The 26699-nt window shown below is 45.8% G+C and overlaps 1 protein-coding gene and 1 pseudogene across 1 annotated transcript; one reads left to right on the top strand and one right to left on the bottom strand.

The window, feature by feature from the left end:
* Positions 1-7097: 7097 nt before the first annotated feature.
* Positions 7098-24863, top strand: LOC129077031 (sodium-dependent serotonin transporter-like). Its single transcript, XM_054581217.1, has 13 exons — positions 7098-7431; positions 11007-11141; positions 11584-11803; positions 12514-12652; positions 13189-13323; positions 13675-13778; positions 14914-15041; positions 15300-15412; positions 16079-16210; positions 17265-17364; positions 18806-18906; positions 22788-22955; positions 24783-24863. The coding sequence occupies exons 1-13, from the start codon at positions 7098-7100 to the stop codon at positions 24861-24863; spliced, it is 1890 nt and encodes a 629-aa protein (XP_054437192.1).
* Positions 9235-10518, bottom strand: LOC129077266 (60S ribosomal protein L4-like; annotated as a pseudogene).
* Positions 24864-26699: the final 1836 nt, after the last annotated feature.

Here is a 26699-nt window from a genome sequence, read left to right as displayed (position 1 = left end):
ACATGTGGGGCAACCCTCAGGCTTGATGACTGTGAGGATCAACCCATACCATAGTATAGAGCTGCTGTGCTGACTACACAAAGCAGAATTTGCCTCAGCAAGTTCTGGTGCCTGCCAAGATCCTCCTTTGAATATTCTGCTTGTGAGGTTAATTGGATCCTGCTCTGATGTTGTCTGAAGCTGACTACTGGATATGTTGTTTCTGAGGCTTCTTGGGAGGAACTCTGATACATGCCAAATATCAGGTGTTGCCTGTGACTGGCCTTGTGCGACCTGTTTACAGCTACAAAGCACTCCACAATTTGTGGCTGCATCTGCTGGTCCTGCATCTGCTGGTCCTGCGTGTGTGCAGGAAAAACTAAGCTGCACACCAAGGCTGGCTTCCACTAGCACTGAGCCTGTGGGGAGGCCAGCAAAATGTCCAAGACACCTGGAGATCCACTTCTGCCTGCCTGTGCCTGCCGGCTGCCTCCTAAGCTCAGTCATTGAAAGAGCCTTTGGAGGCATTCAAGTTGCATAATGTAGGTTCTCAGTCCAGGTAGGGGCAGGTGTGTTCATCAGATAGATACAGGTTCAAACTCTGTGACAGCACTGGGTCTGAGGCCACTTCGCAAATGTCCCAGGGTATACCAAGTCTAGCTGCCACCTGCTGGGTGTTCACACACCTTTGTGGTGGGTGGGGTCTCAGGGAGTTGTTAGGGTGAGGCTGTTACCAAATGGACCCATGGTGAGGTTGCCCAGATGCTATTACCAAAACAATGCCCACACCCTTCCCCGGAGTCCCTCAGTTGTAGGTCCTTTGCCTGCCGCCCTTGAAATTATGGCTCTAATGGCAGTTTGATGAAAAGAAAAGGAACTGCTTACTCAAAAGTTATACAACTTTTTAATAATGGCTAAATGTTGCTGTTAAAACCTCAAAATCCCTTTAAAACAACCACTAACACACAGTCCTGCCTTCCCCCTCTTTGCCCAGTCATGCCAGTCAGGCGTACCATCCCTCAGAAGAAAAAGAATAGAAGTCTGGAGCTCAGCTAGGCAGGTCCCTTCACTATTCCCAGCACCATCTGCTGCATTGCTGAGATCTCCAGTTCTTAATCCAAAACTATGTGGCACCTTCTCATGGCCCACTAGCAAGAGTCCTTTCTCCCCTTTTCTTCCCATGTGGTCTTCACATTGTTTCCCAGAGTCTGTGTCCTGTCCCCTCTCTTGCAGGCCCTGTCTCCCCTTCCCAGTTACATCCCACTTCCTAAGCCACGTGGTCAAAGAGCCTCTAGCATGGCTGCTGCACCTGGGTTTTAAACCACTGTGTGAATCCTCCCCCACAACCCTATCTCCATCTCCTTTAGCAGGCACTGTTACTGGGGGAGCAGCTTCCCAGTTTCTTCCTGGGTTAAAGTTATGCAAACCTTCCTGGTTAGCCTTGTTGATACACAAAATAACCATTTTTGCATATGAAGTATGAAGCTATCCTTCTGTATTGACATGCAAAATGACTCTCAATGGCCCTGCTCCCTGTCTCCCATCCCCCATGGCAGCCCACCTGGGGGTCAGGGGGAGGTGAGAATATTCTATATTTTTCTTGAACACCCAATTTCTGGACCCTGTTACAAATCCCCTTTTGGGGGGCCCTGGCTTTGTCCTGTTACAAGGCCAACAGAGTTTATCAGGCCCAAACAGACCAACAAGATTTGGCTGTTTGAAGGGAGGGCTGTGCATCAGTTGGATGTGTGAGGGAAAAATGTGCACCACCCTCCCGCCCCCGCAGTCCTAGAGCCACATATCTCAGTCTGTCCCAGATTCTGTCTGGAGTCCAATCTCAGCAAGATGGGGCTGCTGGGAAATAAGAGTATGGGGCTAGTGGATCTCCTGCAAGAGGGAGAAACTGACCAGGCTTGGAGGAAGGTGGAGGAAGTAGCCCCTGCCCCAGAGCCACACAAATCAGTCTGTCTCAGATCCTTCACAGACTTTGGCAGAGCAGAGCCACCAAGAGTTGGGAGGGAGGGGCCACCAGGAGCCCAGAGAGTAGAGCTAGCAGATAGTAAAGGGGAGGCACCAGTCAAGTTCATTGGAAAATAGGGAGAATGACCCCCCACCCTAAAGCCACCCAACTGAGTGACTGACAACCCTTGAGTCTGCCCAGACCTCGACACTCTGACCCAGGCAGCTGACTACTCAGTAGGGTGTAAGCTCCACAGGGTGGGGCAATAGGGAATCCAGGGGGTGGGGCTCTTGCATTCCCCCAGGCTGATACCTTAGAGAGGAGAGTGCTCCACCCAAGATAGAGGGGCTCTGCGGTGTGGGAGAGGAACTCAGTGCAGGGATCCAGGCGGCTGTCTCTTCAGATCACTCCCCAGAGTCATAAACCCCAGTCTCTCCTTATGCGACCCTAGTCCCCTCTGCCCTTCCTCCATCGGAATCCAGGGTGAGTGGCTTGCAAATGATATTTTGCACCTTGGCCCTTTAAGAGGGCACCTGTGTCTCTAGCACAGCAATTTTCAACCTTTTTCATCTCAAGGCATATATAAACTAATTACTAAAATTCTGCAACACACCAAAAATTATATCTTTTGTTGATCCACCCCCCCAAATATAAACTATATATAATTTTGTTTCATTCATACCAGATGGCTGCTGTTGTGTTGACTTTTACCATTTTTTTATTTGATAATATAAAGGAAAAGAGGTCAGTGACCCTGACTAGTCAGGTTTTGCATGTATTAAAAATTCTTGCAGCACATTGGTGTGATGTGGCACATGGGTTGAAAATCACTGCTCTAACAGACTCCCATCTCTCCCTGGTGGACAGAATCCCTGCTGATTTTCACAGCCAGATACTATATGGGTGCCTCTTTTAGGCTCTGATGCTCTGGGCTGCAGAACTCAGCTTGGGGTGGAGACCCCATGCTTCTCATTGGAAACATTTGTCACTGAGATATCCCTCCAAAATCTCAGCTGCCGCCCATGGGAGTGGAGCCAGCCCTTTTCACATCTCTGCCCTTCCTACCAGTCTTCATGTGGCTTGTTCTGTAAACCCTGGGTTATAAGACTTCTCTTGAGCTAGTCTTCAGTTGGTTATTCAGTGTGATTTTTAGTTGTTGTCCATGTCCATGGCTCCTTTATATATGTCCCTTGACTAGACCCGTCCCCTTCTTTTCCCCCTCATCCTCCTCTCCCCTCCCCTCTGGTCACTGTCAGTCTATTCCTTGTTTCCATGCCTCTGGTTCTATTTTGCTCGTTTCGTTGTAATTCCAGTTTGGTCCTGGGAGGAGGTGAGTATAACATTCACCTGCTCTGCTGCCATCTCGGATCCCAAAAATATCCTTTAAAAAGAAGACTTTCAAGAGAGCATTCTTGGAAACCAGCCTTAGCAATTCTTACTTCTATATTCCTGGGCCAGATTGTTCTCAATCATTGTTATCTGCTGGTATCAGTAGAAAAATTCAGTCAGTGCTCTGTAGAATCAGGAACATGGGAAGAATCAGGATCTACAAGCAGGCAAAAGGGGGCCCAGGCCAGGCTATCTGCTCCTGGCCAACCTGATACCTGATTAATAACAGGGAGGGGTTTTCTGCTCATTGGGAGAGGCCTAGGAATGAGGTTGATGAAAAGACATGCATCTCTACCAGTTTGGTGGCTTTGAGTGGCTGTAACTTATGTTATTTGCACCCCAGGTTCTATTTTCAGGGGTGGGAGCACAAGAAGAGAATGTCAGAAAGCAGATCTGGATGGAGAGAGACCAGTCTCTGGGGAGACCAACGTCTGAGTTGGCTGAGGGGCGCTCTTAACATATTTTCTTATGACTTGGGCTATTTCAGCCTTTTTTAAAAAGTGCTGAGGATATTTCAGGAAATAAGACATTTGTAAGTACTCAGAACAAAAATAGAGAATAGCATATTAGTCTTAGAGGAGCTGTTCATGATAGCTGCCAAGAAATCAAGATCAGATAGATGCCTTGGGGGCTGAGCCCCTGAGGACCCGATAAACATACATGGCCCTTGTAAAGTTCACCAACACACACATTTTCTAATTTCCCTGCAGAGTGCTCCAAGGGAGAAAGTCAGTGAAATCTAGATTGAATCACTCAGCTCCTGTGGCAGGAAGGTGATGAATCACTAGCATGGCTGAAATGCCAATGTATCCTCAGAAAGGGATGATGTTTCTCTCCCATTTGACCATGGTGGACTTGAAAGGTTGGGTGATGCTTTGCTCTTTGAGCTTCAGTTTAAATGAGAGGAAAGTTGTAATACTAAAGATAGGAAGAATATTTTGAGTCAATTTTTCAAGATGGAGAAAGAAATATCAAGCAAAGAAGCCCTCAACTGGGTGCAGGCTCTGTCATTGGGTGCCATCTGGCTGCATGTCATAAAACACTTTATCTCTGCCACCTGATCTTCCAGTTCTTTGGTGTTTAATGTAGAATGAATGTTGTTGATATAGACTGAAGAAGAGTACAGAGGCTCTGTTAAAACAGCACAGCCAGAGACCACCAAGTTCAGGTTGAATTTAGCTATACATTTAAATATATTGACACCTCATTATCTCTCTCTCTCTCAAAAAAACAAAAACAAAAACAAAAAAAAAAGAACTTTCTTGGCCTCATAGTTCCTTATTGTGGATGAGAGGACATGTGGTTATTTTAAAAGTTCATCAAGTCTAGTTGAGGTCTCAAGGAGGTGAGAGAGCAGGGAGAGGCTGGACAGCAATGTAAACATGAGAAGAATGGAGTTTTATGAGAGGGAACCCAAAAAATCTGGGAACTATCTTCTGGAGGGCAGGTTCCTTGTAGTATAGGCTTCCCTCTCTAGGTGAGTGTTCCAGGAACCTATCTGTACCAGTGTACCAGCTGGCGTTGTTGTGAGAAGCTATGTTCAGCTTCAGTGAATTTTTTTTGAAGACTCTTTCAACACATTTGCCCATTTCATAATGAGTGATTTATGAGGACACCTGCCCACACCACGTTAAGTGTTTAGTAGTTTTTATCAAAACCAGTATTACCCCCATGCCCCACCCTCCCTAGTCACCTGATCTAGCCCCAGTGACTTTTTTTTTTGTTTCCCTGGTTGAAAAAAGTCCTCAAATGGAAATGTTTTGCCCATGTGGAAGACGTGAAACAAAAAATGGCAGAAGCACTAAGAGACATCAAAACTGATGAGTTCAAAAACTGTCTTGAGCAGTGGAAAAAGTCTTAATAGGTATATTGTATCAAATGGAGAGAACTTTGAAGGTAACTGATATTTAAACGTTTAAGAATAAATACACAATTTTTAATAAATAAATTCTGATTATTTTGGGGGTCCCCCCTCAAATTTAGATCACTCTTTGTCAGAATTTGTATTCTTCTATGAGAGGTGTTTGTATCCTTCACACACACACAGACACACACACACACATGCACACGTGTGCACACACAGAGACACACACACACACACACACTCTATCTCCATAGAGCTGGTTTGTCTCTCGTGGCTGTAATATTTTTGGCAGCAATCAATCCCTTTAAAATTTTTATTTTCTACTGTAATGAACAGAAAACTCCAATTACTTCTGTCCTTTGGTGTTCATGTCTACTCCTTGCCAATATTTACCTACATAGCCATCAGTGTGAATCTACTACTTTGTGTTCTAATTTTTCACTCTTATGTTTTTGTCTTTACGTTCCCATGTGTGGATAGTTAAGTTATATTCCCTGAAAGCCCCAAGTAGGGACGCATACACTGCCATTTTTATTAGCTACCCTTCCTGGCCTTCTTCTGATTGTTGGATTTGCAAGGTTAGGATAAATCTGTGCAGTTATGAATAGGGATGGCAATCATTCCTAGACACTTTTTCCTAGAAACGTATGTAATCTGAGCTAAGCAGAAACATGTTTCAATTCCCAAGCTGTTTGGAGCTTGAAAAGTTCAGGCCCAGAAGAAATGCAATTAGCTGGAAGGTTTTGGTTGCTTACTATTTTATAACAGGCCATAGGTTTAAAGTCCAAAAGGGCTCAGATTTCTACCCCATGTTTGATGTCTCAGACTTCAATCCAGAGGAGAGCAAGCTGAGCTGACTTTCTGGCACCCCAGCCCGCGGCAGGGCTATAAAGGCCCAGGGACCCGAGCCAAGCCCTCCCAACCGTGGTGCGTGGGGGCAAAGGTACCGGCCAGGCCTGTATCTATGGACACTGAGCTCCTTCCCCTTGGTCTTCTGGCATGGATGAGCAGTTCCCCGCTGCCTACTATTGCAGAATAACCAGTGGCTAAGCCACAAGATTCTGGGGAGCAGCAAACCGAATGGTGAGCAGCAGCACTGTGTGAGGCCCAGCAGGACTTGCAGAGACATAATGGGAACAGAGAAAGGAGGAGCACAGACGGACCTGACCCAGCCCGAAGCAGCTAGAAGCTGCCCAAAGGTTTCTAAGGGCTGAGTGACAGGGACAGTGAAGAAGTCCAGGAGCTGAGGGTGCCTCACAAAAGGGTGGCTCTTTTACCTGTATCCTTTGCTCTCTTTTTCTTAAAGTCACACCTGTAACTTACACACAATATACTTCAAGTGTTCAGCTTAAATATGAGGCCTGTCTTTATCTACTTGCAGGATGAAACTACCTCTTTATTTCTATTTTTTTTCCCAGCACAGCATCCAGGACCAAGTAAGTTCTCTGAGGGGCTTTGCTGAAGCGAGCCCTCTTCCTACATTCTTCTGAGTTACTCATAAACGCAATACTTTGTTCTTAAATGGAGCCTGGGCAGGACCATGGTGATTTGCTGTGTATTTTTGTTTGTTTTGTTTTGTTCCTTTTCAGATTATTTGATTGTGGTCTGCTCTCTTGTATAGGTTGAAAAATGTAGTTGATTTTATTGACTCTCATACAACAAATAGGATGTCTCGCCTTTAACAGATGCATTTATAATCCCATTAACCAGTGTAGTTTAAGATGTATGGTGAGTTAACATCAAAGCCAAGTAAAATGCCTGATTCCATTCTTTCTCTGTGTGTCTCCCCGACAGAGCTCTCAATCCCATTGATGTAAAGCTCTGAGCACTCCCAGAGCTTGTGCTCCAAGAATCCAGCTAAGGTCCTCGGCAGATGGGCATCAGTATCATCTACTAGCCAGCAGGATGTCCTTAAACTCCTCCAAGGAGCTGTCAGTGTGTAAGGATGGAGAAGACTGTCAGGCGAAGGTAGTTCTGCAGAATGGTGTCCCCACCCCTGGGGATAAGATGGGGTCCGGCCAGATCTCCGGTGGGCACTCAGCGCTTCCGAACCCCAGTGCAGGAGGTGACACCCAGCACTCCATCCCAGCTGCTGCTACCGCCCTAGTGGCTGAGGTTCACCAAGGGGAACGAGAGACCTGGGGCAAGAAGGTAGATTTCCTCCTGTCGGTCATCGGCTACGCTGTGGACCTGGGCAACGTCTGGCGCTTTCCCTACGTATGTTACCAGAATGGAGGGGGTCAGTATCATGAGCCATGAGCGGGGGCTCTGACCAGGGGGGTCTGAGGATAAATCATGTCTTTTCTGTCTTGTTCAACTAGTACGAATCTGGAAATGTGTTTGCTTAAGACGTAAAAGCTTACTTAAAAGATAAATGCCCTGGAAGCCAACACTTTAAGTTGGCATATCTGAGGGTCTCTGGGTTATGAAGTTGCATGAGATCTCCCAAACCTGACCTCATTAGATTTTCTACATCATTCAGCACATTAGTGCTCCATCTGCTGAAGAGCTCCCTTCTCGTCCTGCATGATCCGCGCTCCACTCTCCAGGCAGCAAGATGTGGGGTTGACCCGCAGCACTGGGCTGAGCTCCTTTGCTCCCGCTGGCAGCTTCTGCTCAGAGGAGTCTGGAGAGGATAGAGCCATGTAAGGAAAAATGGGGAGGTAGCTCTAGGGTCCAGACCCTCCCGGGCCTTTGGACCTGTGTGAGATCAGAGAAGGGCATCAGCTCAGGTCCAGAGTCTTAAGTTCAAGTCTGGGCATGATCCAGAGCTGAACCCAGCCACAGCGTGACATTAGTGCTGATCCCAAGCCATGCATGGATGTGTCTTATATCTCTGACAAGAGGGCTAGATTTCTGAGGCCAGAGGCTATTTCTTATTCCTCCTTCGACCCCCAGTGCCTCCCAAGCAGAGAACTGGTGGATTATGAAAAATAGTAACTGACTGTAGGCAGGGATATGGCAACCCCGGAGAGAGGAGTGAGCAGGTATGAGGGCCCTGTGCTGACTTTGGACTTGCTATTGGATTAGGAAAAGGATGAGAGAGGGAAGTCACATCAGTTGGTATTTATTTTGACAGGAGTTTTGGCAACAGATTTGGAAGAGGAGATTAAATGAGGTTTTAGGGGTAATTCATTTGTGTCCATGGCCTGACACTGAGTGGCCTGTCTTTGTCACCTTTAAGAGCCATGGTCCCTGCAGCTGCAAAGGCAGTTTCTGTTCGGGGGAGGGGGGCCCAGTGCTCCCTGCCTGGGTGGAGCAGAGGTTGGAGTCGTCTTATCTCCAGCTTGGGAGAACTCACCTTTAGCCCGAGCATTACTTAAGGGGCTGGGTGGCCCTTGCCTTTTCCCCTACACTCATTCCCTACGATAAAGCCAGGCAACCAGTCCTTTTGGACAAATGCCACGCTGACAACACAGCGCGGTTCTTATTCTCAATCCAGATTTCCCCAGCGTGATCGATTGATTGTAAACTAGGAGGGACCTTTCTGAATTGCACCGCCTTCAGGTTTCTGCTTGTGAACACTTTATGGAAAGAAAAACTGTCAGGGAAAATCCCAGCCCACCCATCCTTTGGGCTGAAACTCAGGCCATAGGTGAACAATGCTCAACTTGGCATTTCCACAATCTGCCTCCGCCATGAGAGCCAGGGGACAGGAGCATCACACGGGTGCCACAGCCCCACCTTTCCTCGGCCTGTGACAAACCTGCCTGTTCAGCCACGCCTGCAAAAGTGGCTCAGAAGGGAGCATTCTGGCTCAGTGGAATTATGAAAAATAGCTAACTATCGATAATTAAGTAGTCTGGAGTCAGGTGTAATACGGATGAACAGAGATACTAATTCAGTGACTCTTAGATCATTGTAGCTATTGCACAGGTTGTCACCGGAGATCTGTGTCAAGGGTCCCAAATGCTGGTCTGTGTACTGGTTGCATCAGAATCTCCAGAGGAGCTTAAAAATTTTTTTGTTGCCTTTGACGTGTTTTTATTCAAAATGAGCTATCTACAGTGATTTGACCTTTATAGAATAAACACATTTAAGCTTATGCCGCAGGCTTCTTTTCTTCTGTGGTGGGTTTCTTTTCTGGGCTTCCTCTCAGCTGCTGGTGTCTTGGAAACTGTAGCCTTTTTATGCACCAAAGGCTCCTTCTGCTTAAGGCCAACAGCCTTCTTTCCTTCCTTACCACAGGCTCCTTTTCTGGAACCCCCTTCTGAGCTACTTTGGCTTCTAGCGCTGCTGCTTTTTTATACACCCAGCAGCTTGTGGGTCTTGGCTTGGCAAAGAATGATGTTTCGGCACATGGCCTTTGCAGACGGGTGTAGCTTCAACAAGATTCTCAGGTTTTTCAGTGGATTCTACTTCAGGAAGTGGCTATGAATCTTCTTGTGTGAAGCTGGAAGGCTCTTTGGATCTCTGGGCTTTTCAATAGGCACAGGTCTGTACTGAGCATCTTGTGCATGGGAAGTTGTAGATGCTCTTAAGGGAAGCAGCTTTATGACAAGTGCCACACAGATCATCTAACTTGGGGAAAGCACTTCCAGTGCAACTGCAGAAATGCCCCACATGCCCCCCTGGAGCAAATTTCAAAATGTTCAGTTTGCTTCCTTTAAACAGAGTAATTCCAGGGATGTTTCTGAAGGCTTTTATGATACCACTGTCCTCATTATAGACGATGCAAGGTCCTCTGGGCTAGTTCCAATGATAGTTTCTTATTTTGCCCTTGACAGCTCTCATTCACTGAGAGGCATAGATCTTTTTGATATCATTCTAGGTCTTAGGTTTCTTAAGAAGCAAAACAGCCTTCCTGGTGTTTTTGTAGCCTTCAACTGTATCTTCAACCACCAAAAGAATTTCAAGAACTTCCTCAGTACGGTGACCTTTAGACATGGCCAGCACTGGTGAGGCTGAGCAGCCAGGGTAGAGCAGTGGCACATCACTTCTGTGTTGTTTACTCTGCGATGCAAAGGGCGCCAGGTTTTGGTGGTGCAGACATGCAGCCCTCATGACCCATATTTGCAAAAGCATCCTGGCCAGAAGAATGAGTCCCACCACCTCGAACTCGGGGAATTCAAGCCCCAGCTCCGCCAGTACCCCAAGACTCAGCACTGGTTTGATGACCTGCCAATTCACGGACAGCATAGGTCTGTCTATTTGTGCTCAAGTGGGTGTGAACAAAGTTCACAATATCTGGTCAAATGAGAGTCTTGCACACAGCATGCAAAGTGACATTTTTGCTAAATGACTCCCCCTGTTTGGAGTACACTGATACCAGTGGATGAGCACCCGCCATGGTGGAGAGAGGAGAAGGCCATGCTCCTCTTAACCTGGTGGCTCCCCCAGGAAAAGAAAATTTTTTTTTGTTATACCCATACTTGGAACTTCTGCTTTAGGAAGTCTGGGCAGGTGTGTGTTTTTAAACCTGCCAGCGGATGGCAGGATGGATGGATGAGGTTTGGGACCCTCAGCTCCCCTCAAGAATGTCCTTTCAGAGGGGAGGAAATACTCAGAGAGGGTACATGGCCTGGGCCTTCCAGGAAGTTAGAAGTGGAACTGGTCTCAGTGCCTGTTCTGCTGACTCGCAAACCCTGCTTTCTTTCGGGTTCCTCTCTGCCTCCCGCCAAACCTCATTTTCAGTATGGACCTGAGTCTGCGACTACTTCTGGCAAAGCACCAAGGCTTGGGGAGCACAGTGTGAGCTCACTCAGCATAAGATGACTTCATGATGCTGGAGCACCTGATGGCTCTGTGATTCTCAGGGGGGCCTTCCTGGGACAGATGCGGGCAGGGAGTAAAATTGTCTTTTATCTGCCTCAGGGGCGTTCCTTATCCCCTATATCATCATGGCCCTTTTTGGGGGGATCCCACTCTTCTACATGGAGCTTGTGCTGGGCCAGTACCACCGACATGGATGCATTTCCATATGGAAGAAAATCTGCCCAATTTTCAAAGGTAACTGAAAAGTTTGAATGGGTGGGTTTTCTAAGAAAGCAGTGGGTGGCAGCTGGGGACTTTCTAGAACCAGTCAGGACTTCAATAACCCTGGGAGATAACTTGAGCACAATAATTAAGTTTTTGACTGCTCGAGTGATAGGAGACTGATAAAGGGAAACAGAATAAATGACAAAAGTAAACTGAATAGAAAAACTTTAAGGCATTAACACCTCACACACACATTCTGAAAGGTGTAACCTTGCAAATACATATAAGTCATTTACTATATTGCCACTTTCCTGCCACCTCCCGGGGTCTTTGGAGAATGAAATGAGTGACAGCCCCCACCCTTACCCCGCCCCCCCCCCCACCCCCCGCTGCAGTGCCCTCCAAGGCCCTGTGTCAGTCTTTCACTGCTGGGCTGCCTTTTACACTTGGCCTCCCTCACCCTCTGTCCCAGGGATCGGTTACACCACCTGCATCATTGCCTTTTACACGGCCTCCTACTACAACACCATCATGGCTTGGGCGCTCTACTACCTCCTCTCCTCCTTCACCAACCAGCTGCCCTGGACCAGCTGCAAGAACCCCTGGAACACTGGCAACTGCACCAACTACTTCTCAGAGGACAACATCACCTGGACACCCTACTCCACGTCCCCTGCTGAGGAATTTTACACGTAAGTGCCTGTAGCTGAGGGGTGGTCTGTTGAGAGCAGGCCACACCCCTGGGATTTGACTTCTTTATATCTGTGCCATCCGGTCCTTCCCAATGTGCCATGATAGGTGGCTCCAACGTGCCCAGGATGATCCCTACCTGCACATTCCAAAATGCTCCCTGCCCCCATTTCAACATCACCTTTCTTCCTGGGCTGTGTTCTCAGCTGGTGTCACAGAAGCACAGCCTCTGACCACTTCAAAAGTTTGAAACTATTCACGTAGTTCCTGGTTTCATGTGTTCACTTCATAAATGAGATCTACCCTTTGGAAGAAGATGCCTGGTGCAGGGAGTATTCTTTGATGCTGGAATATCAGGCAATGGCAGACCAAAGAGAGTGTGTGTTTGGGGTAGGGGGGGCCCACTACCCACACATACAAATCCTCATGTCCTCCAAAGCCAGGCATGTTGGCCAGGTCCGAGCCAGGACAGAGAGCCCTGAAAGTCTGCCTTTGGGCTGAGCGCATTTCCCAGGCTGGTTGGCGGAATGTGCTGGTCCCTCCCTCAGGATGCGCAGAGCCAATCGCAGCTCTGGCTGAGGCTTAGGGACCACGTGGTGCTTGCAGTGCGGCATCCGTTTCTCCTCTTGGCGCCCTCCGCACGTATCACCCGCAGCGTGCTCAGGTCACTCTTCGGACCATCGCATGGGCTTTTCCTTCTCTTTCACCCAAGGCGCCATGTCCTGCAGCTCCACCGGTCTAAGGGACTCCAGGACCTGGGGGGCATCAGCTGGCAGCTTACCCTCTGTATCCTGCTGGTCTTCACTGTTATCTACTTTAGCATCTGGAAAGGCATCAAAACATCTGGCAAGGTGAGAAAGACTCTGCTGAGTCAGGCCTGCCCAGGGGCCCCAGAGCAGCTCACACTCAGAACTCAGCGGCCCGGACAGCTGCAGGCAGGGGGCACATTGCTTCCTTCTACACCAGACACCTGCCATGATGCTCAATCTCTTCAACAAGCCTGTTAGAAAGTTCTAGGAATGGACCAATCCCAAGAATGATTATGTGATTTTTAAAAATCCCTTTAACCCACTGGTAGTGTTATAATGAATAATACTCACAATAATTTATCGAAAACCCATTGTGGACCATGTTCAGTGCATTGTATACACTGGCTACTTGATAGTTTCCTGCTAGACACCTTCCCCACTTCACTGACGGGGAGTGGGTTTAGAGGTAGTTAGTACCAACACACAGTGAGTCAGATCCCCGTCTAATTCTAAAGGCTAGGATCTCCTGCCTCCTAAAATTACAGGGGGTAAAAAAAAAGGTAGATCTCTTCTTGGAGGTTTTCAAGGCTAAAAGATACCAACATCCATATGGTGATAACGTGTTTCCTTGCTCACAGGTGGTGTGGGTGACAGCCACCTTCCCTTATATCACCCTTTTGGTCCTGCTGGTGAGGGGGGCCACCCTCCCTGGAGCCTGGAGGGGTGTTCTCTTCTACTTGAAACCTGACTGGCCAAAGCTCCTGGAGACAAAGGTTAGATAACAAGGAGAACAGTGCGCACCTGTCATGTACTACGTGAAGCTAGTCCTCCGAATAGGACAATAGCAACAACTAAAATTTGGGTCCAATGGCAAGTCTGCAATGCTTTAAATTGGAAATACAAGCATGAACTGTACAGTTGAGGCCACTGGATTGGTTTATGCTACATGATAAGAAATCACATATGTTTGCACTTGCTGTGTGGCTGTCCCTGAAATGAGCCTTGGGAGCTGTTTCTTCGTGTCTGCACATAGCCTCACGGAGGCGGGCACGAGGATGCTGGCCCTGCAAGTGCCCAGCATCAGCCCAGGCTTCAGCCCTCACCCTACCTCTGCTGTGTTCCAGGTGTGGGTGGATGCTGCCTCTCAGATCTTCTTCTCCCTTGGTCCTGGCTTTGGGGTCCTACTGGCTTTTGCTAGCTACAACAAATTCAACAACAACTGTTATCAGTGAGTATCAGGCCCCGCTCCAAGCAAAGCTTAAAAGTGGGATGAGTGTGAGTCAGCTGGTCTGGAGGAAGGTGATTGAACTGATGGCCTCGAACCCCGCTAGGCTGACACCCTGACCCTCAGGGGGGCCACAGACCCCTGACCAATTCACCCATGGCCAGTGCCTCACCCAGGCCATTGAGGGTTTGAGAGAGGCCCCAGGCCACTTGTGTTTTGTGAGAATCTCTGTATGTTAAAAATATTCATTAAGAAATTTTAAAGCAGGTTTACAGAAATTGCAACAGACATTAAATGTTTAGATTTGACATATTGTATTTAACAATACAATTATAATGTGATAATTTATTTATGTATATAACCACAAAAAGTATGATTGAACTATTTTGACCAACACAAGATGCCATATTTTTTGTGGCAAACTGCCATTTCAGAAATGTCGACGAAACAGAGAGTATTGCACCAGTTATGATTTAAATATCACTCATCATCTTTAGAGTTGACTTTGAGAAGCCATTCCTTTCCTTCCATCCCACATGGTGCTTTGGGGTCAAATGTTCTATCATGGATGGCAACGTGCAGCAATAAAATTATGCTATTCCTAAGATAATTACAGAATTTTTTAAAAAAGAATTCATGTGCACCCTAAGCAATGTGGCCTTGCATTGGGACACCAGCCGGAAGTCCTATGATAAGGTCTTCTGTTAAAAGTGTCAGGATATCACTGTGGCAGTTTTGTAACCTCATTTGCACATAATGTCAAAAGTCTAAATTTGAGGAGTTCACCAATGTGAGGCCAAGGTCCCCTTTTGGCTTCCATTCCAACCCAGGCACTGCTTCAGAGCAAGCCTTGTTTGAAATGGAGAGGTCTGTCTGCGCTTGTTCACAACAGGACTGTATTTTAAAACCACTCGTGACCTGCTGTTCTCCCATGCCATGTGTGGGGATAACGGCAGCGTGTGCTTCAAGGCTGATCCAACCAGTCTGAGAGGCCAGGCACGGGAAGTGGGGCGGGGTCCCAGGGCTGGCTTGAAGTCCCTGTGAGCTCAGCGTGCTACCCGCTGCCACAGTCAGAGACAGATGTTCCTTAGACTCCTGACTTGGAAATGTCTTAGCCCCCTTGGGTTTTCTGCTCCAGAGACACCCTGGTGACCAGTGTGGTGAACTGCATGACGAGCTTCCTTTCAGGATTTGTCATCTTCACAGTGCTTGGATATATGGCCGAGATAAGGAATGAAGATGTGTCCGAGGTGGCCAAAGATGCAGGTAAGACCTTGAATCTGTTTAGGTTCCTTGCTCCCACTGAATTGCTTGGTTGCTCTTTGGGTTTTTTCAGTATCTAACTTATGAATTATTTCTAAATGTTTCTTTAAAAATTGTTAAAGATTTTAGGGAAAATTAATGCCTTGGTGACGTCAACCTTTTCCAGGAGTTCAGACTATAGTGGGATGGAGAAGGTCCCTTGGCACCCAGTACCGGGGCCTTGAATACACTATGGGTGTCTCTCCCCCCACCCTGTCTCAGGCCCCAGCCTCCTCTTCATTGCATATGCAGAAGCCATAGCGAACATGCCGGCGTCCACATTCTTTGCCATCATCTTCTTCTTGATGTTGATCACACTGGGCTTGGATAGCTCGGTGAGTGAATGGGGAGGGAAATCTGGCTCTGGGAGAAGGAAGAGGAGAAAAAGGAAGTTGTACCCATCCCCTGCCATCCTGGCTACCCCAGATGGTGCTGGCTGCTCCCTCCTGGCATTTCCCCATTCCCTTGTTCACTCCTCCTCAACTGCACTTACCACCCTCTAGGACCTAAGTCATGAATGAAATGGCTGTTGTATATATAGACACAAGCATAGACCAGGGGCTCAGCACATGTGACCTGTTATTATTGTACACTGTCCCTTGACCAGATGGCAGCAGCTAAAGACCAGGGCAAGGCCACTCTTGTGTCTCAGTGCCCTGCTGCCCAGCATGGAGCCCAGTGCCTTTCACTTAGTCTAGAATGAGTCTCAGTTTTGAGTTGGCTTTTCTGCTGCAACCAAAGTCTCCCCAAGAGACCTCACATGAAAAAGTCCTGTCCGTGTGCCATATTTCCTTTCCTTCATGTCCTTAGGGATGTGTTCTCAATGACAGTGTAAACAGGAAAATCTATTTCCAGTGAGGGCTGGTGAGTAGGGGGAATGGGTCATGATCAGCTTGACTGGTCATTTGGCAATCCTAACCCCTCCCTCCTATTCACTGTCCTAGAAAGTAACAGATTTGTCCCAAAGTCCTCCCCTATGACCATTTGTGTGTCCCTCTCAGTTTGCAGGTTTGGAGGCGGTGATCACAGGAGTACTGGATGAGTTTCCACACATCTGGTCCAAGCGCCGAGAGTGGTTTGTGCTCGGTGTGGTCATTACCTGCTTCTTCGGGTCCCTGGCCACCCTGACTTTTGTGAGTACCACGACCCTCAGCCTTGAGTCAGCCTCCCCGAGGGCAAGAGAGCGCTGCAAGAAGCCATTCCTTTCCTTTCATCCCACATGGTGCCCTTGCTTTGGGATCAAAGGGAGGGTGTAAAAAGTTGCGACTACTTATAGAAAGTCTGTCAAAGATAAAAAGAAAAGTTGTGTTCTGGTGGCATCTGTTTGTGGAATCTGTGCATGGTATCTGGAGGCTCTTTGCATTTTACAGTAGATCCAGCTAGATTTCAGGCTTGGCAGAGTATCTGGAGAAAAACTAAGACTTGCTTTTCTGGTTTAGTCACAGCCTTTAGGGCTCCTCTCAGGGCAACATTGCTCTCATGTCTACATATGCAGGATACCTGGAGGCTGGCATCTCATGTCTGTAATGTCATCTTGTCTCCTCCAGAAAACTTGCAATGGTGAAGACCCTCTCCAATGATTTTTGTTTGTTTGTTTTTGAGAACTGAAGAAAATACTGTAAAACTGTAAAACAGGCATCAGATAGTACCCACAGGCATCCCGGGCTTGTGTCCTGACTCAAGGCAAGTTTTGCATATAAGCATCTTCAGGCCATGACCCCAGTGTCTATAGAGCTTCAGTAGGATGGCGGGACCCTGAGCAGAACCCGACCGATTTGTGAGTTAGGACAGAAAGCAAAACTGTGAGCAACATGCTCAGTGGGCCTGGTACTGTGGACTCTCCCAGATCCAGTCTTTGGGGACCAGGATTCTCCAAGGTAGAGTACACAGTAGGTGTTCAGTAAATTGCAGAAAGTTGAAAATAGATGAAGGCCCTTTTGGGTTTGTCTCTTAAGACTTATTGGGGAGAGTAAACAAGAAGAGAGTGCACAGTAAGGAGGAAATAAGCATCTGATGGGGTGAAATCTGGCCCACGTGGAGAAGGCCAGTCCAAGTGATACTCAAATTAGGTCTAAGTTGGGAATTTTCCAGAATTATCCTCAGTTAAGAAGATTCTTTGGGCCCACATTGTAAAGAGGAGGCAATGCCTCAAGGGGCCCTTAACCAGGTTCATGGTCTTGCTTGCAGGGAGGGGCCTACGTGGTGAAGCTGCTGGAGGAATATGCCACGGGGCCTGCTGTGCTCGCTGTGGTGCTGATAGAAGCAATTGCTGTGTACTGGTTCTATGGTAAGACACTACCCCCCTGCCCCCACCCCCCAGCCACAGTCCTTTCTACATCAGCCCATAGCCACCAGAATACAGAGGGCCTGGTTTCATGAAAGGGCAGGGCAGCGTACGAGATGCTACCTCCTGGTGGTCCTAAGAAAAGCTCTGCTCAGGGCCTTCTTCAGAAACAGGTCATCGTCTCCTCTGCACTGTCTACTGCTTGTACCCTTGGGAGGATGTGTTTTCCTTCTCAGTTTAAATGTTTCCCCACTGGAGACAAGCTGAAGACGTTCCCTATAGCTCAGCCATAGTGGATACTTAAGATCCTGACTGGCTCTAAGAATTGGACAGAGCACAAAGAACTAGTGCACAGTGAATGCATCTACAAAGCGGGACATATTCTACTATTATACGGAGTGGCCCTCAGCTTAAATTTCACAAGCAAGAGCTCCCTCCAGAACCCTTAGACAGAGCTTAGGGACTTATCTTCTAGGGAAGAGGCAAGAATGTTCCTGTGTGGATTATCTGCCCCAGAGAAACCCCCTCTGATCCTGAGATGGAATCTGATGAGGATGAAACCACAAGCAGGGTAGAGAGAGCTGACATGGGTCCACTGGTGGTGGTCCCAGGAGTCCCTGGGTGGGGATGGACAAGGGCACAGGCAACTGAAATAAAGACAACCAGGATCAGAGATGCCTCTCCCTAAAATCGAGAAGTGATTACTTCATGCTGGAAATGTATTTATTTTCCTGCTTTCTATGATAATATAACAGCATTAGAATGTTTGTCGTTATGCGTAACATGAAGAAGGGGTCTCCATAATTTAAGTTGCATGTGAGTTCAGCTTTTTAAAAAAAGTTCCCCCCACCTCCTCAGCAATTCAGATGACAAGGTTCAAGTGTGTGAATCACTATAGATCTGCCCGAGGCACTGCCAGGCACTCTCAGGGAAGCAACCGCAGAACAACCTTCCTTCCCCTTCTCAACTTCCCACCAGAGTTCTCACTTCTCATTTCCATACTAGTTACTTGTGTAGAAGAACCGTAACTGTGATCTGGTGCATGAATAGTCCATACTGTGGTTAAAATTTTTTCTTGGAAGTTTCCAGTACATGGTTATATGGTCAAAGTCAGTATTTGTCAAGCAGGTTTGTCATTCCTAGACAAAACTTTCTTTTCTACAGTAACAATAAAATAAAATATATGCCAACATCTTAGAAAGGCAGTGTAGACCCCTAGAAGGGGCTTAAGGTTCTTCCCCAAATGTCCACTTACTCTCCCCTGCATGGCGTAAGGACGTTGCTTGCTAGGAAACGAAGTTCCGTCCCACTTTCAGACCAGATTGGTGCCTTGAGTCCCTCCCCTGAGGAATTTCAGAGATGCTTCTGTCCCTGAGAACCAAGGAATCAGACAGTCCATGTCCTCTCGCTGTCCATCAATCTCTTCTCTTCTGGATGACTTTAGGTGTCACTCGGTTCTGCATCGATGTGAAGAAAATGCTGGGCTTCAGCCCTGGCTGGTTCTGGAAGACCTGCTGGGTAGCCATCAGCCCTCTGTTTCTCCTGGTGAGTTATCATTCTTCTTCTCCTTCTGGTCCTGGAGAAAGATCCACTCAAACACTTTAAAAGATAAATTTTATTTGAAGGGAAGCCTATACAGAAAAGGGTGCAAATTAGAAATGTACATCTCAATGAAATTTTATAAATTAAGCACACTTTTGTAGCCAAACCCATACCAAGAAATGAAAACATGATCAACATTTCAGAGGCCCCTCTGTGTCCCGGCCGTGTCACTGGGACCCCCGTAGTTAACTACTCCTCTGTCATCGTACACCATAGTCGTCTAGGCTTCAGAAACAAACCTTATTGTTTCACTCCCCTTTGCATTGATAATGATAAATAACCTTTACTGAACACTAGGTATCAGGCCAGACTTGGTGCAAAACTTGCACTCATTGCCCTTTTAATCCTCACAACAATTCTATGAAGTAGCATAGTTCTAATGCTCCATTTTACATGTAAGGAAACTGAAGCTTTGAGGCATTAAGGAAAGGGTCCAAGGTCACATGGTAAGTAAAAACTGTTCAAGACCAGCAAAGGATTTCTTGGGCCACTCATGAGGCTCTGGGAAGGGTCCTAGTAATTTTGTGTCCATTTTCTTAAAGAGGCTCAACGCAAAGGCCCTCACGCATGACCTGAATCAAATGTAGAATCCATTTATTGCCCAAGGACCCGGGTGAGGAAGTTCAGTTCCAGGGGTTGCCCACCTGCCAAAATGTGTTCAGTGTTCACTTCGTCGCTGCATGTGCCCCTGCGTGTCCTCCTGGTGTCCATCTGAAGGGGATGTTGGCCCAAAGATGGAAGAGCGCCCCGCTAACATCCCAAGTGTGCTCTGAGGCAGCCTAGGGTCTAGTGACACCATGCACAGCAGCAGGGACTACTGTCCTGTTCTGTTTCATTTATCTGTCCTGTTTCATTTATCTGTAATTCTATGGGTGCGGGGGGGTGCTTTTTGATCTTTTAGAGCCAAGACAGTTGTTAGACTTCCTTTAGTCGGGCGCAGTTAAGAATATCCGGGCCACCCATTTTTCTTAGGACATTTGTGCCTTTGGCATACAGCTGAGTCTTCCCCCTCTTAGAAAACAGCCCTGTTTGTAATCTATTGCAATTTTCTCAGGGAAGCCCTTTATTTTTGTATGTTTTGTACCACACATCCATCGACAAGATAGACCAGATGCTCACCTTGCCTTTGCAATGCTGCATGTGCCCCTCTCTGGGACCCGTGCTTCACTTCCTTCCCTGTCCCTGGATCCCAGAGGTTTCCAAAACTGAAGCCAACCCAAGCAGCAGGAATTCTCAGGGCCCAGCGGCTCTGGTGTGTGCTCTGGGCTCCAGTGCTCGCCTAGATCTCGGCTCAGGGGTTCCTTATTTCCGTATCACCTCCCTGTCGCTTTTAGATAAGTAGAAAATTTATTTTTTAATTTCAGTGAGAAGGTTGGTCTGAATCACCTAGGCTGCCATTACTAGAAGTCCTGACATAAATGGCTTATTAATTTATATTATTACCAGTGCCTCTCCTTGACTGACTTAAATGCTTTCCTTTTGTTTTTCAAAGGCAAGAGAGACACTGGATTAATTCCTTGAAGGAAGAAGTCATGTTTGTTTACTTACTTTAGTATTCTCTAGTCAGAGAGAAAATGATACCCGGGGCTGAAATTTGGGAGAGGCAACTGAGGCACTCAACATGGGTGTAAAATTTAGGGGGGCACTAAAAATCTCAGTAATCAAAATAAATGCTATTAAAAAATTTTTTTTTAATCCTCACCTGAGGACATTTTTTCATTGCTTTTAGAGACAGAGGAAGGGAGAGAGGGAGAGAGAGATCAATGTAAGGGAGAAACATGGATTGGATGTCTTCTGCGCATGCCTGGACTGGGGATCAAACTAGTAACCTAGCTATATGCCCTGTCTGGGAATTGAACCCACAACCTTTCCGTGTATGGGATAACACTCCAACCAACTGAGCCATGCCAGCCAGGGCAGTGATCAAGATACATGCAATTTGAGTGTAATTTTTTAAAATTGAAATATAAAAAATCCCTGATGAATAGAACATCTACAGTTTAAATAAAGACAGAATCTGACCCTATCCTGGGATGACGTTCCTCACTCACCAGACCCTAATCTGGCTGTGTCAGATCCTGGTTTGTTTTTTTTTTAACATATTGCATTCAAATACTCTTTATCTTGATTACTGAAAATTGGGCACCCTCTTAACCACTGGGCCTGAGGTGGATGCCTCATATGTCCCACCCTAACCCTGGCTCCAGGCTTCTACTCTTTGCTTCTCCATGAACAGACTGGGTGAACTTCTGGTGGCCTGTCAGTGAGTTTGGTGCCCAGCAGAAGCCACACACAGGTCTGGCTTCAGACACATTACTCATCATTCCTGCCATGTTCACTGTACTCACTTCCTCTTAAGGCAAGTGCTTGCCCCAGGGCAGGATGAAGAGAAGGAGAATTTGTCTTGCGCTTTTGGGGTTACTTAACAGATACCCTGCGCTGGGCTTTTTAAGGCTGCTTTAGGTAAACAATGAATATAGCTCACTGAAAATGTTCTTACGCACTGAAGCCAAGTTACAAAAAAAAAAAAAATGTATTTTATACAAGCAAGAAGAGGCCGAGATGTGCACAGGGGTGTCTGAGGCAGCACATACAGGCTGTAACAAGAGCCTGGGGCCTCCCTGTTTCCCACCCGCCATCGGGCTGGGACGAGTTACAGCTGGGATGGCTCCTAACCAGACTCCTCTTTCCCTGATCCAAAACTATCTTTCTTAGTAGCCAAGTCTGGGAGCGAGGAGAGTAACCCAGAGAAAGGTTTGCATTTGGCCAGGCTCCTGTTTTGAAAACTCTGGCCTGCGGTAACACTGTTTGGAAGATGGCTGTGTGTTTAACAATTTCCCATTTCATTACCTGCAGACAAAGAAAAAAAGACATAAACATCTGTTTAATCACACAAATAATTTATACTCCTGCCTTCTTTATGACTATGAAATAATAAAATTAAATGAAGAACAATAATTATTTCAGCACAGTGGTTACTAGGCAAAAGCTGCTATTTACGCTTTCTCTGGAAACCAAACTGAAATAAGAAAAAGTCGTAAGTTGAGTGTTGGAGCACCCCATGGAAGTTTTCTTGATCAAAATTTCCGCTGAATTTTCGAGTTAAAAGCGTAGCAAGCCGCGTTTTCTATCTGTTACTCCTTTTATTGAGAGGGCCGGTCGAGGCAGTCGCGTGGCTGGGATGCCCGGTGGCGCAGCCATCCTACAGGAAAGCCCCAGGCTGGTGTCCTTCCTACCGAAAGCACGGAGCTCGGGAAGGAGATGGGTGGAGCACACCCAAGAAGAGCCCGAGTCTCGTCAGGTCTTGAGAACCTTATTATCGCTCCTGGATGTGGGTACCTTCCATCCCACCAAACACTAGCACCGCTGAGGAAGGCAAGAGGAAACGAAAGCAGCGCAGACCGATGTAGGAAGCCCTAGTCCTGGCAGGGGCCGGGCCGGGGTCCCCTGGCTTATTCTTCCACCGTCTGACGCGAGGAGCCCCAACCACTTCTGATGGATGCCAATCTCTTCCCCATTGCCCTGAAGGGGGTGCTGTAACTCCCTTGAATAACATTCTGAGGTCTTGGTATCCCTACTCTAGAGGCTGAGGCAGGGCGTAAGGAGAAAAATCAAGATAAGCACCTAGCTGTTTTATTTCTGCAGAAAGTTGGGCATAGAAATCAGTGAATTTTGTGTGCCAGAGTTGAGTCTAAGATATATCCCATTTCAGAAATTTCCCAAAAGTACTTTAGCTTTACATTAGGTGTTCATGACATCAGAACTGTCTCTAGAGGCACAAATATTGTTAAGGTTTTTCATGTTTCTTGGAATTTCCATTCCAGTTCATCATCGGCAGTTTTTTGATGAGCCCGCCACAGCTTCAACTATTCAACTATACTTATCCTCACTGGAGTATCATCCTGGGTTACTGCATAGGAACCTCATCTTTCATCTGTGTCCCCATGTATATAATTTACCAGCTGATCAGTACTCCAGGGACACTGAAGGAGGTATGTGCTTGTGTGTATGTGTGTGTGTTCAGACTGGTAATTGTTTTGGGAGAAAAGGGTTCTCATGTTACGCTCCCTTCATAGGAGGTAAGTCCATTATGTGAAATTCGTGTTATGTACTTATATGACATATACTCTGGAGACCTCTAACAGCTGCCATTGTTATCTTATGGCATTTCCTTAAAAGCAACAGCGAAGAAGTGAGCTGGTCATTTGGGAGCACCATAGCACGCAGCTTGGCGTGTGTGTGGCGTCCTTAACCTACCAGATAACTACTTTGCCTCTGGCTTGCCGTTGGCATGGACATCAAATCACTGGCATCTGGGGGCAATACACAAACTTTGATTTAAGTGAATATCATGATGGAAGATATCTGTGGTCATTTTTAACAAGGGCTATTTTGAAAATCATCGCTAAATAAGGATATTATAACATAATAATTTTAGTTCAAGCCATTGGAGTAAAAAATAAAAAAGTTACCATTACAGTAAGACTCATTTCAGTAATTAATAATGGGCTGTAAAAATTTTAATAACAAAACCTTACAATTTGTATAAGATTGTGTATTTTTCAAAGGATCTTCATGTAGATTATCCCATTCTGTTTCATCGGGTTACATGTTTCTCTGTGGGGAAGGATGGTCTATGAGATTTTGCTTTCTATGGCTTCACATGTCCAGGGAGCTGCTGGGCCCTACAGCAACTCCTTCTTAAAATGGGATTCCAGTGTGAGATTTCAGTATTTGACTCTTTAGGCCATCAGGAACACCACATGTACAATTTTGTGCACTTCATTAACTATGAAAATGGAACTTTCTGAATTCCATAGGCCTTGCTTCCTAAAGGAAAACAAACTCCCAGAACCAGAAAATAAAAAAATAAATAAAATTGAAGGGGACTACATAATGTTTCAATCTAAAATAAAAAGAACAAATAGTAGAGCTTCACCTAAAATCAGTAAATCAAAAGATTCAGATCCAATTTTGCCTGCTTACCACACAGACAGACTTTGTTGTCAAAGATGTCACGAAGCAACCTCATAAAGATTTTTCTAAGCTCCCTCAATACTGCTCAATTCCGTCTCCGCATCCCTGAGCTGCTTCATGTCACACTAATGCTTTTACAGGGTGGGTGGTATATTTCATACACAAACCCAAGCATGTTTTAGATCTGTCTTAAAGATTCTATGCACCTCAGCTGTTTCTAATGTTAAAATTCTTAGGCTTTTCCCTGTGGCGAGTACTATGTCAGCATGAGATTAGTTTAGGAGCGATGATTTCAATGGTCACATCTTTTAAATTATGTGATGATTTGCACCCTTGAATGAACTAACCAGTACTCCTTTATAGGTGGACTCATGAAATCAATAACATCCTGGCTGTTACATGGCTGACGGCGCTGTGTTCTGCGCCTGTAATATGTATGCTGGGCTGAGAGCCAGGGAGGGCACCGTTCCCCAAGCCCTGTGCGACCGCATGGAACCTCCTTCTTCCAGAGAAAGATGTATTTTCCCAGGTCATCAAAGGCATGTTATAGGCCAGCAGGGGTTCTACTGAAGGCTCATTATTTTCTCCCATTAATGATATAAGGACTTTCATAATGAGTTTACAGATGCTTGTAGTTCCTAAATAATTCGATTTTAATTCATACTGGAGAATGAATAAATTGGTAATTCCTTTCTTAAGGAAAGTCATTGAGACTATTCCAGCTTACTATTAAATGCCATTAAAGTGTTATTTAAACTCTGTTTTAATATTAATGCTGAAATACTTTTTCAATACTGTTAAATTATGAGAATGTTTTTAACATAATATTTTTTCCCCAACAGCGTATTATTAAAAGTATCACTCCAGAACCACCAACAGAAATTCCCAGTGGGGACATCCACTTGAATAAAATGCTTCAATGAGAGGAAAGTGGCTTCCTAACAATCTCCTCCTCCAGTTTTGACAAGCTGCACCTCACCTTCTCCCTCTGAGTCAATGATTCAAAACGAGTGCGTGGCAAGAATTTTTAAAACATGCAATACTTGACTATTTAGTCAGGGGCACTGACCTCCTTTCCCTTAGACTGTCCAACTTTGAAAAATGACAACAGCCAACACAATAGGTGTCCAGTGTGGTTGAATCAAAATTATACTTATTTTTGATGATTAGTGACTTGGAGCATCTTTTCGTATGTCTATTGGCCATCTGTATGTCGTCTTTGGGTAAGTGTCTATTCAGGTCTTTTGCTCATTTTTTAATTGGGTTGGGTTGGTTTTTTTTGGTGTTGAGTTTCGTAAGTGTTTTATAGATTTTTGGATATTAATCCCTTATCAGATATATCAGCAAATATGTTCTCCCATTCTGTGGATTGTCTTTTTATTTTGTTGATGATTTCCTTTGTTGTACAAAACCTTTTTAGTGTGATGTAGTCTCATTTGTTTATTTTTTATTTTTTTTGTTTTCCTTGCCTGGGGAGATATGTCTAATAAAATATTGCTACGAGCAATGTCTGAGATTTTGCTGCTTATGTATTTTTCTATGATTTTTATGGTTTCGGGGCTAACATTAACTCCACTGATCATCAGAGAAATGCAAATTAAAACCACAAGATGTCATCTCACACCTGTCAAAATGATTATCATTAATAAATCAACAAACAACAAGTGCTTGTGAGGATGTGGAGAAAGGGGAACTCTTTTGCACTGCTGGTGGGAATGCAGACTGAGGCAGCCACTGTGGAAAGAAGCATGGAGATACCTCAAAAAATTAAAAATGGATCTTCCTTTTGACCCAGCAATCCCACTTCTGGGAATATATCCAAAGGAACCCAAAACACTAATTCAAAAGAACATAAGCACCCCTATGTTTGTTGCAGCGTTATTTACAGGCACCAAGATATGGAAGCAGCCCAAGTGTCCCTCAGTAGATAAGTGGATAAAACAACCATGGGACATTTTCACAATGAAATACTAGTTGGCCATAAAAAAAGAAAATTTTACATTTTGTAACAGTATGGATGGCCCTGGAGAACATTATGCTAAGTGAAATAAGCCAGTCAGAGAGAGAAAAATACCATATGATTTCACTCATGTGTGGAATCTAATGAACAAGCTGAACAAACAAGGAAAGCGGGACAGACTCAGATGGAGAGCAGATGACAGTTGTGGGGAGGGGATGGATGGATTGAGCAAAAAGGAGAAAGGACTCATGGACATGGACAACAGTGTGGTGACTGCTGGGGGAAGGCGGGTATAAAGGGACTACATGGTAATGGGAAAAAATACAATAAAGATTAAATTTTAAAAATTACACCTATTTTTTTTGGTATGCCACAGAACTTTACTAATTAGTTTGTGTGTGTCATTAGATGAAAAAGGTTGAAAATTGCTGCTCTAAGTGAATGAGTTTCCAGCTAAGCTTTACAATGGAAGGGCCTTCTTCACAGGGACACAGTTCCAAAATACCATGGTGCCCAGACTCTTATAGCCTCCAGCCACTTATTTCTGTAAAATCTCCTGTACATATCACCAGGTTAGACTCTGTGATGCTGCTGAACTGGACTTTGTTGGCTGCGTGAGAGTGTGTATGGAGGTAATGAAAACCACCGTATAATCAGTTAGGATTAGGTTTAGAATCGAGTGTGTGAATGTCTCTTCTATCATGATCATTGGTATTACACATCTGTTTGCTTCTAAAGTTTTCACTATTCATGGCTGCATAAGCCATGAAGGAGAAAACAGAGATCCTGTCTTGCTAGC

This window comes from Pteronotus mesoamericanus, unplaced genomic scaffold (genome assembly GCF_021234165.1).
Source record: "Pteronotus mesoamericanus isolate MK-2021 breed Mesoamerican mustached bat unplaced genomic scaffold, CSHL_Meso_final contig_657, whole genome shotgun sequence".
Lineage (NCBI taxonomy): Eukaryota > Metazoa > Chordata > Mammalia > Chiroptera > Mormoopidae > Pteronotus > Pteronotus mesoamericanus.
This window is presented reverse-complemented; position numbering and strand designations above follow the sequence as displayed.

Coding starts and splice junctions, on each gene's coding strand:
- LOC129077031 (XM_054581217.1), top strand. CDS start 7,098: ATGTCCTTAAACTCCTCCAAGGAGCTGTCAGTGTGTAAGGATGGAGAA. Junction 7,432..11,006: donor ATGTTACCAGAATGGAGGGG/GTCAGTATCATG, acceptor TATCTGCCTCAG/GGGCGTTCCTTATCCCCTAT. Junction 11,804..12,513: donor CCTGCTGAGGAATTTTACAC/GTAAGTGCCTGT, acceptor CTTTCACCCAAG/GCGCCATGTCCTGCAGCTCC.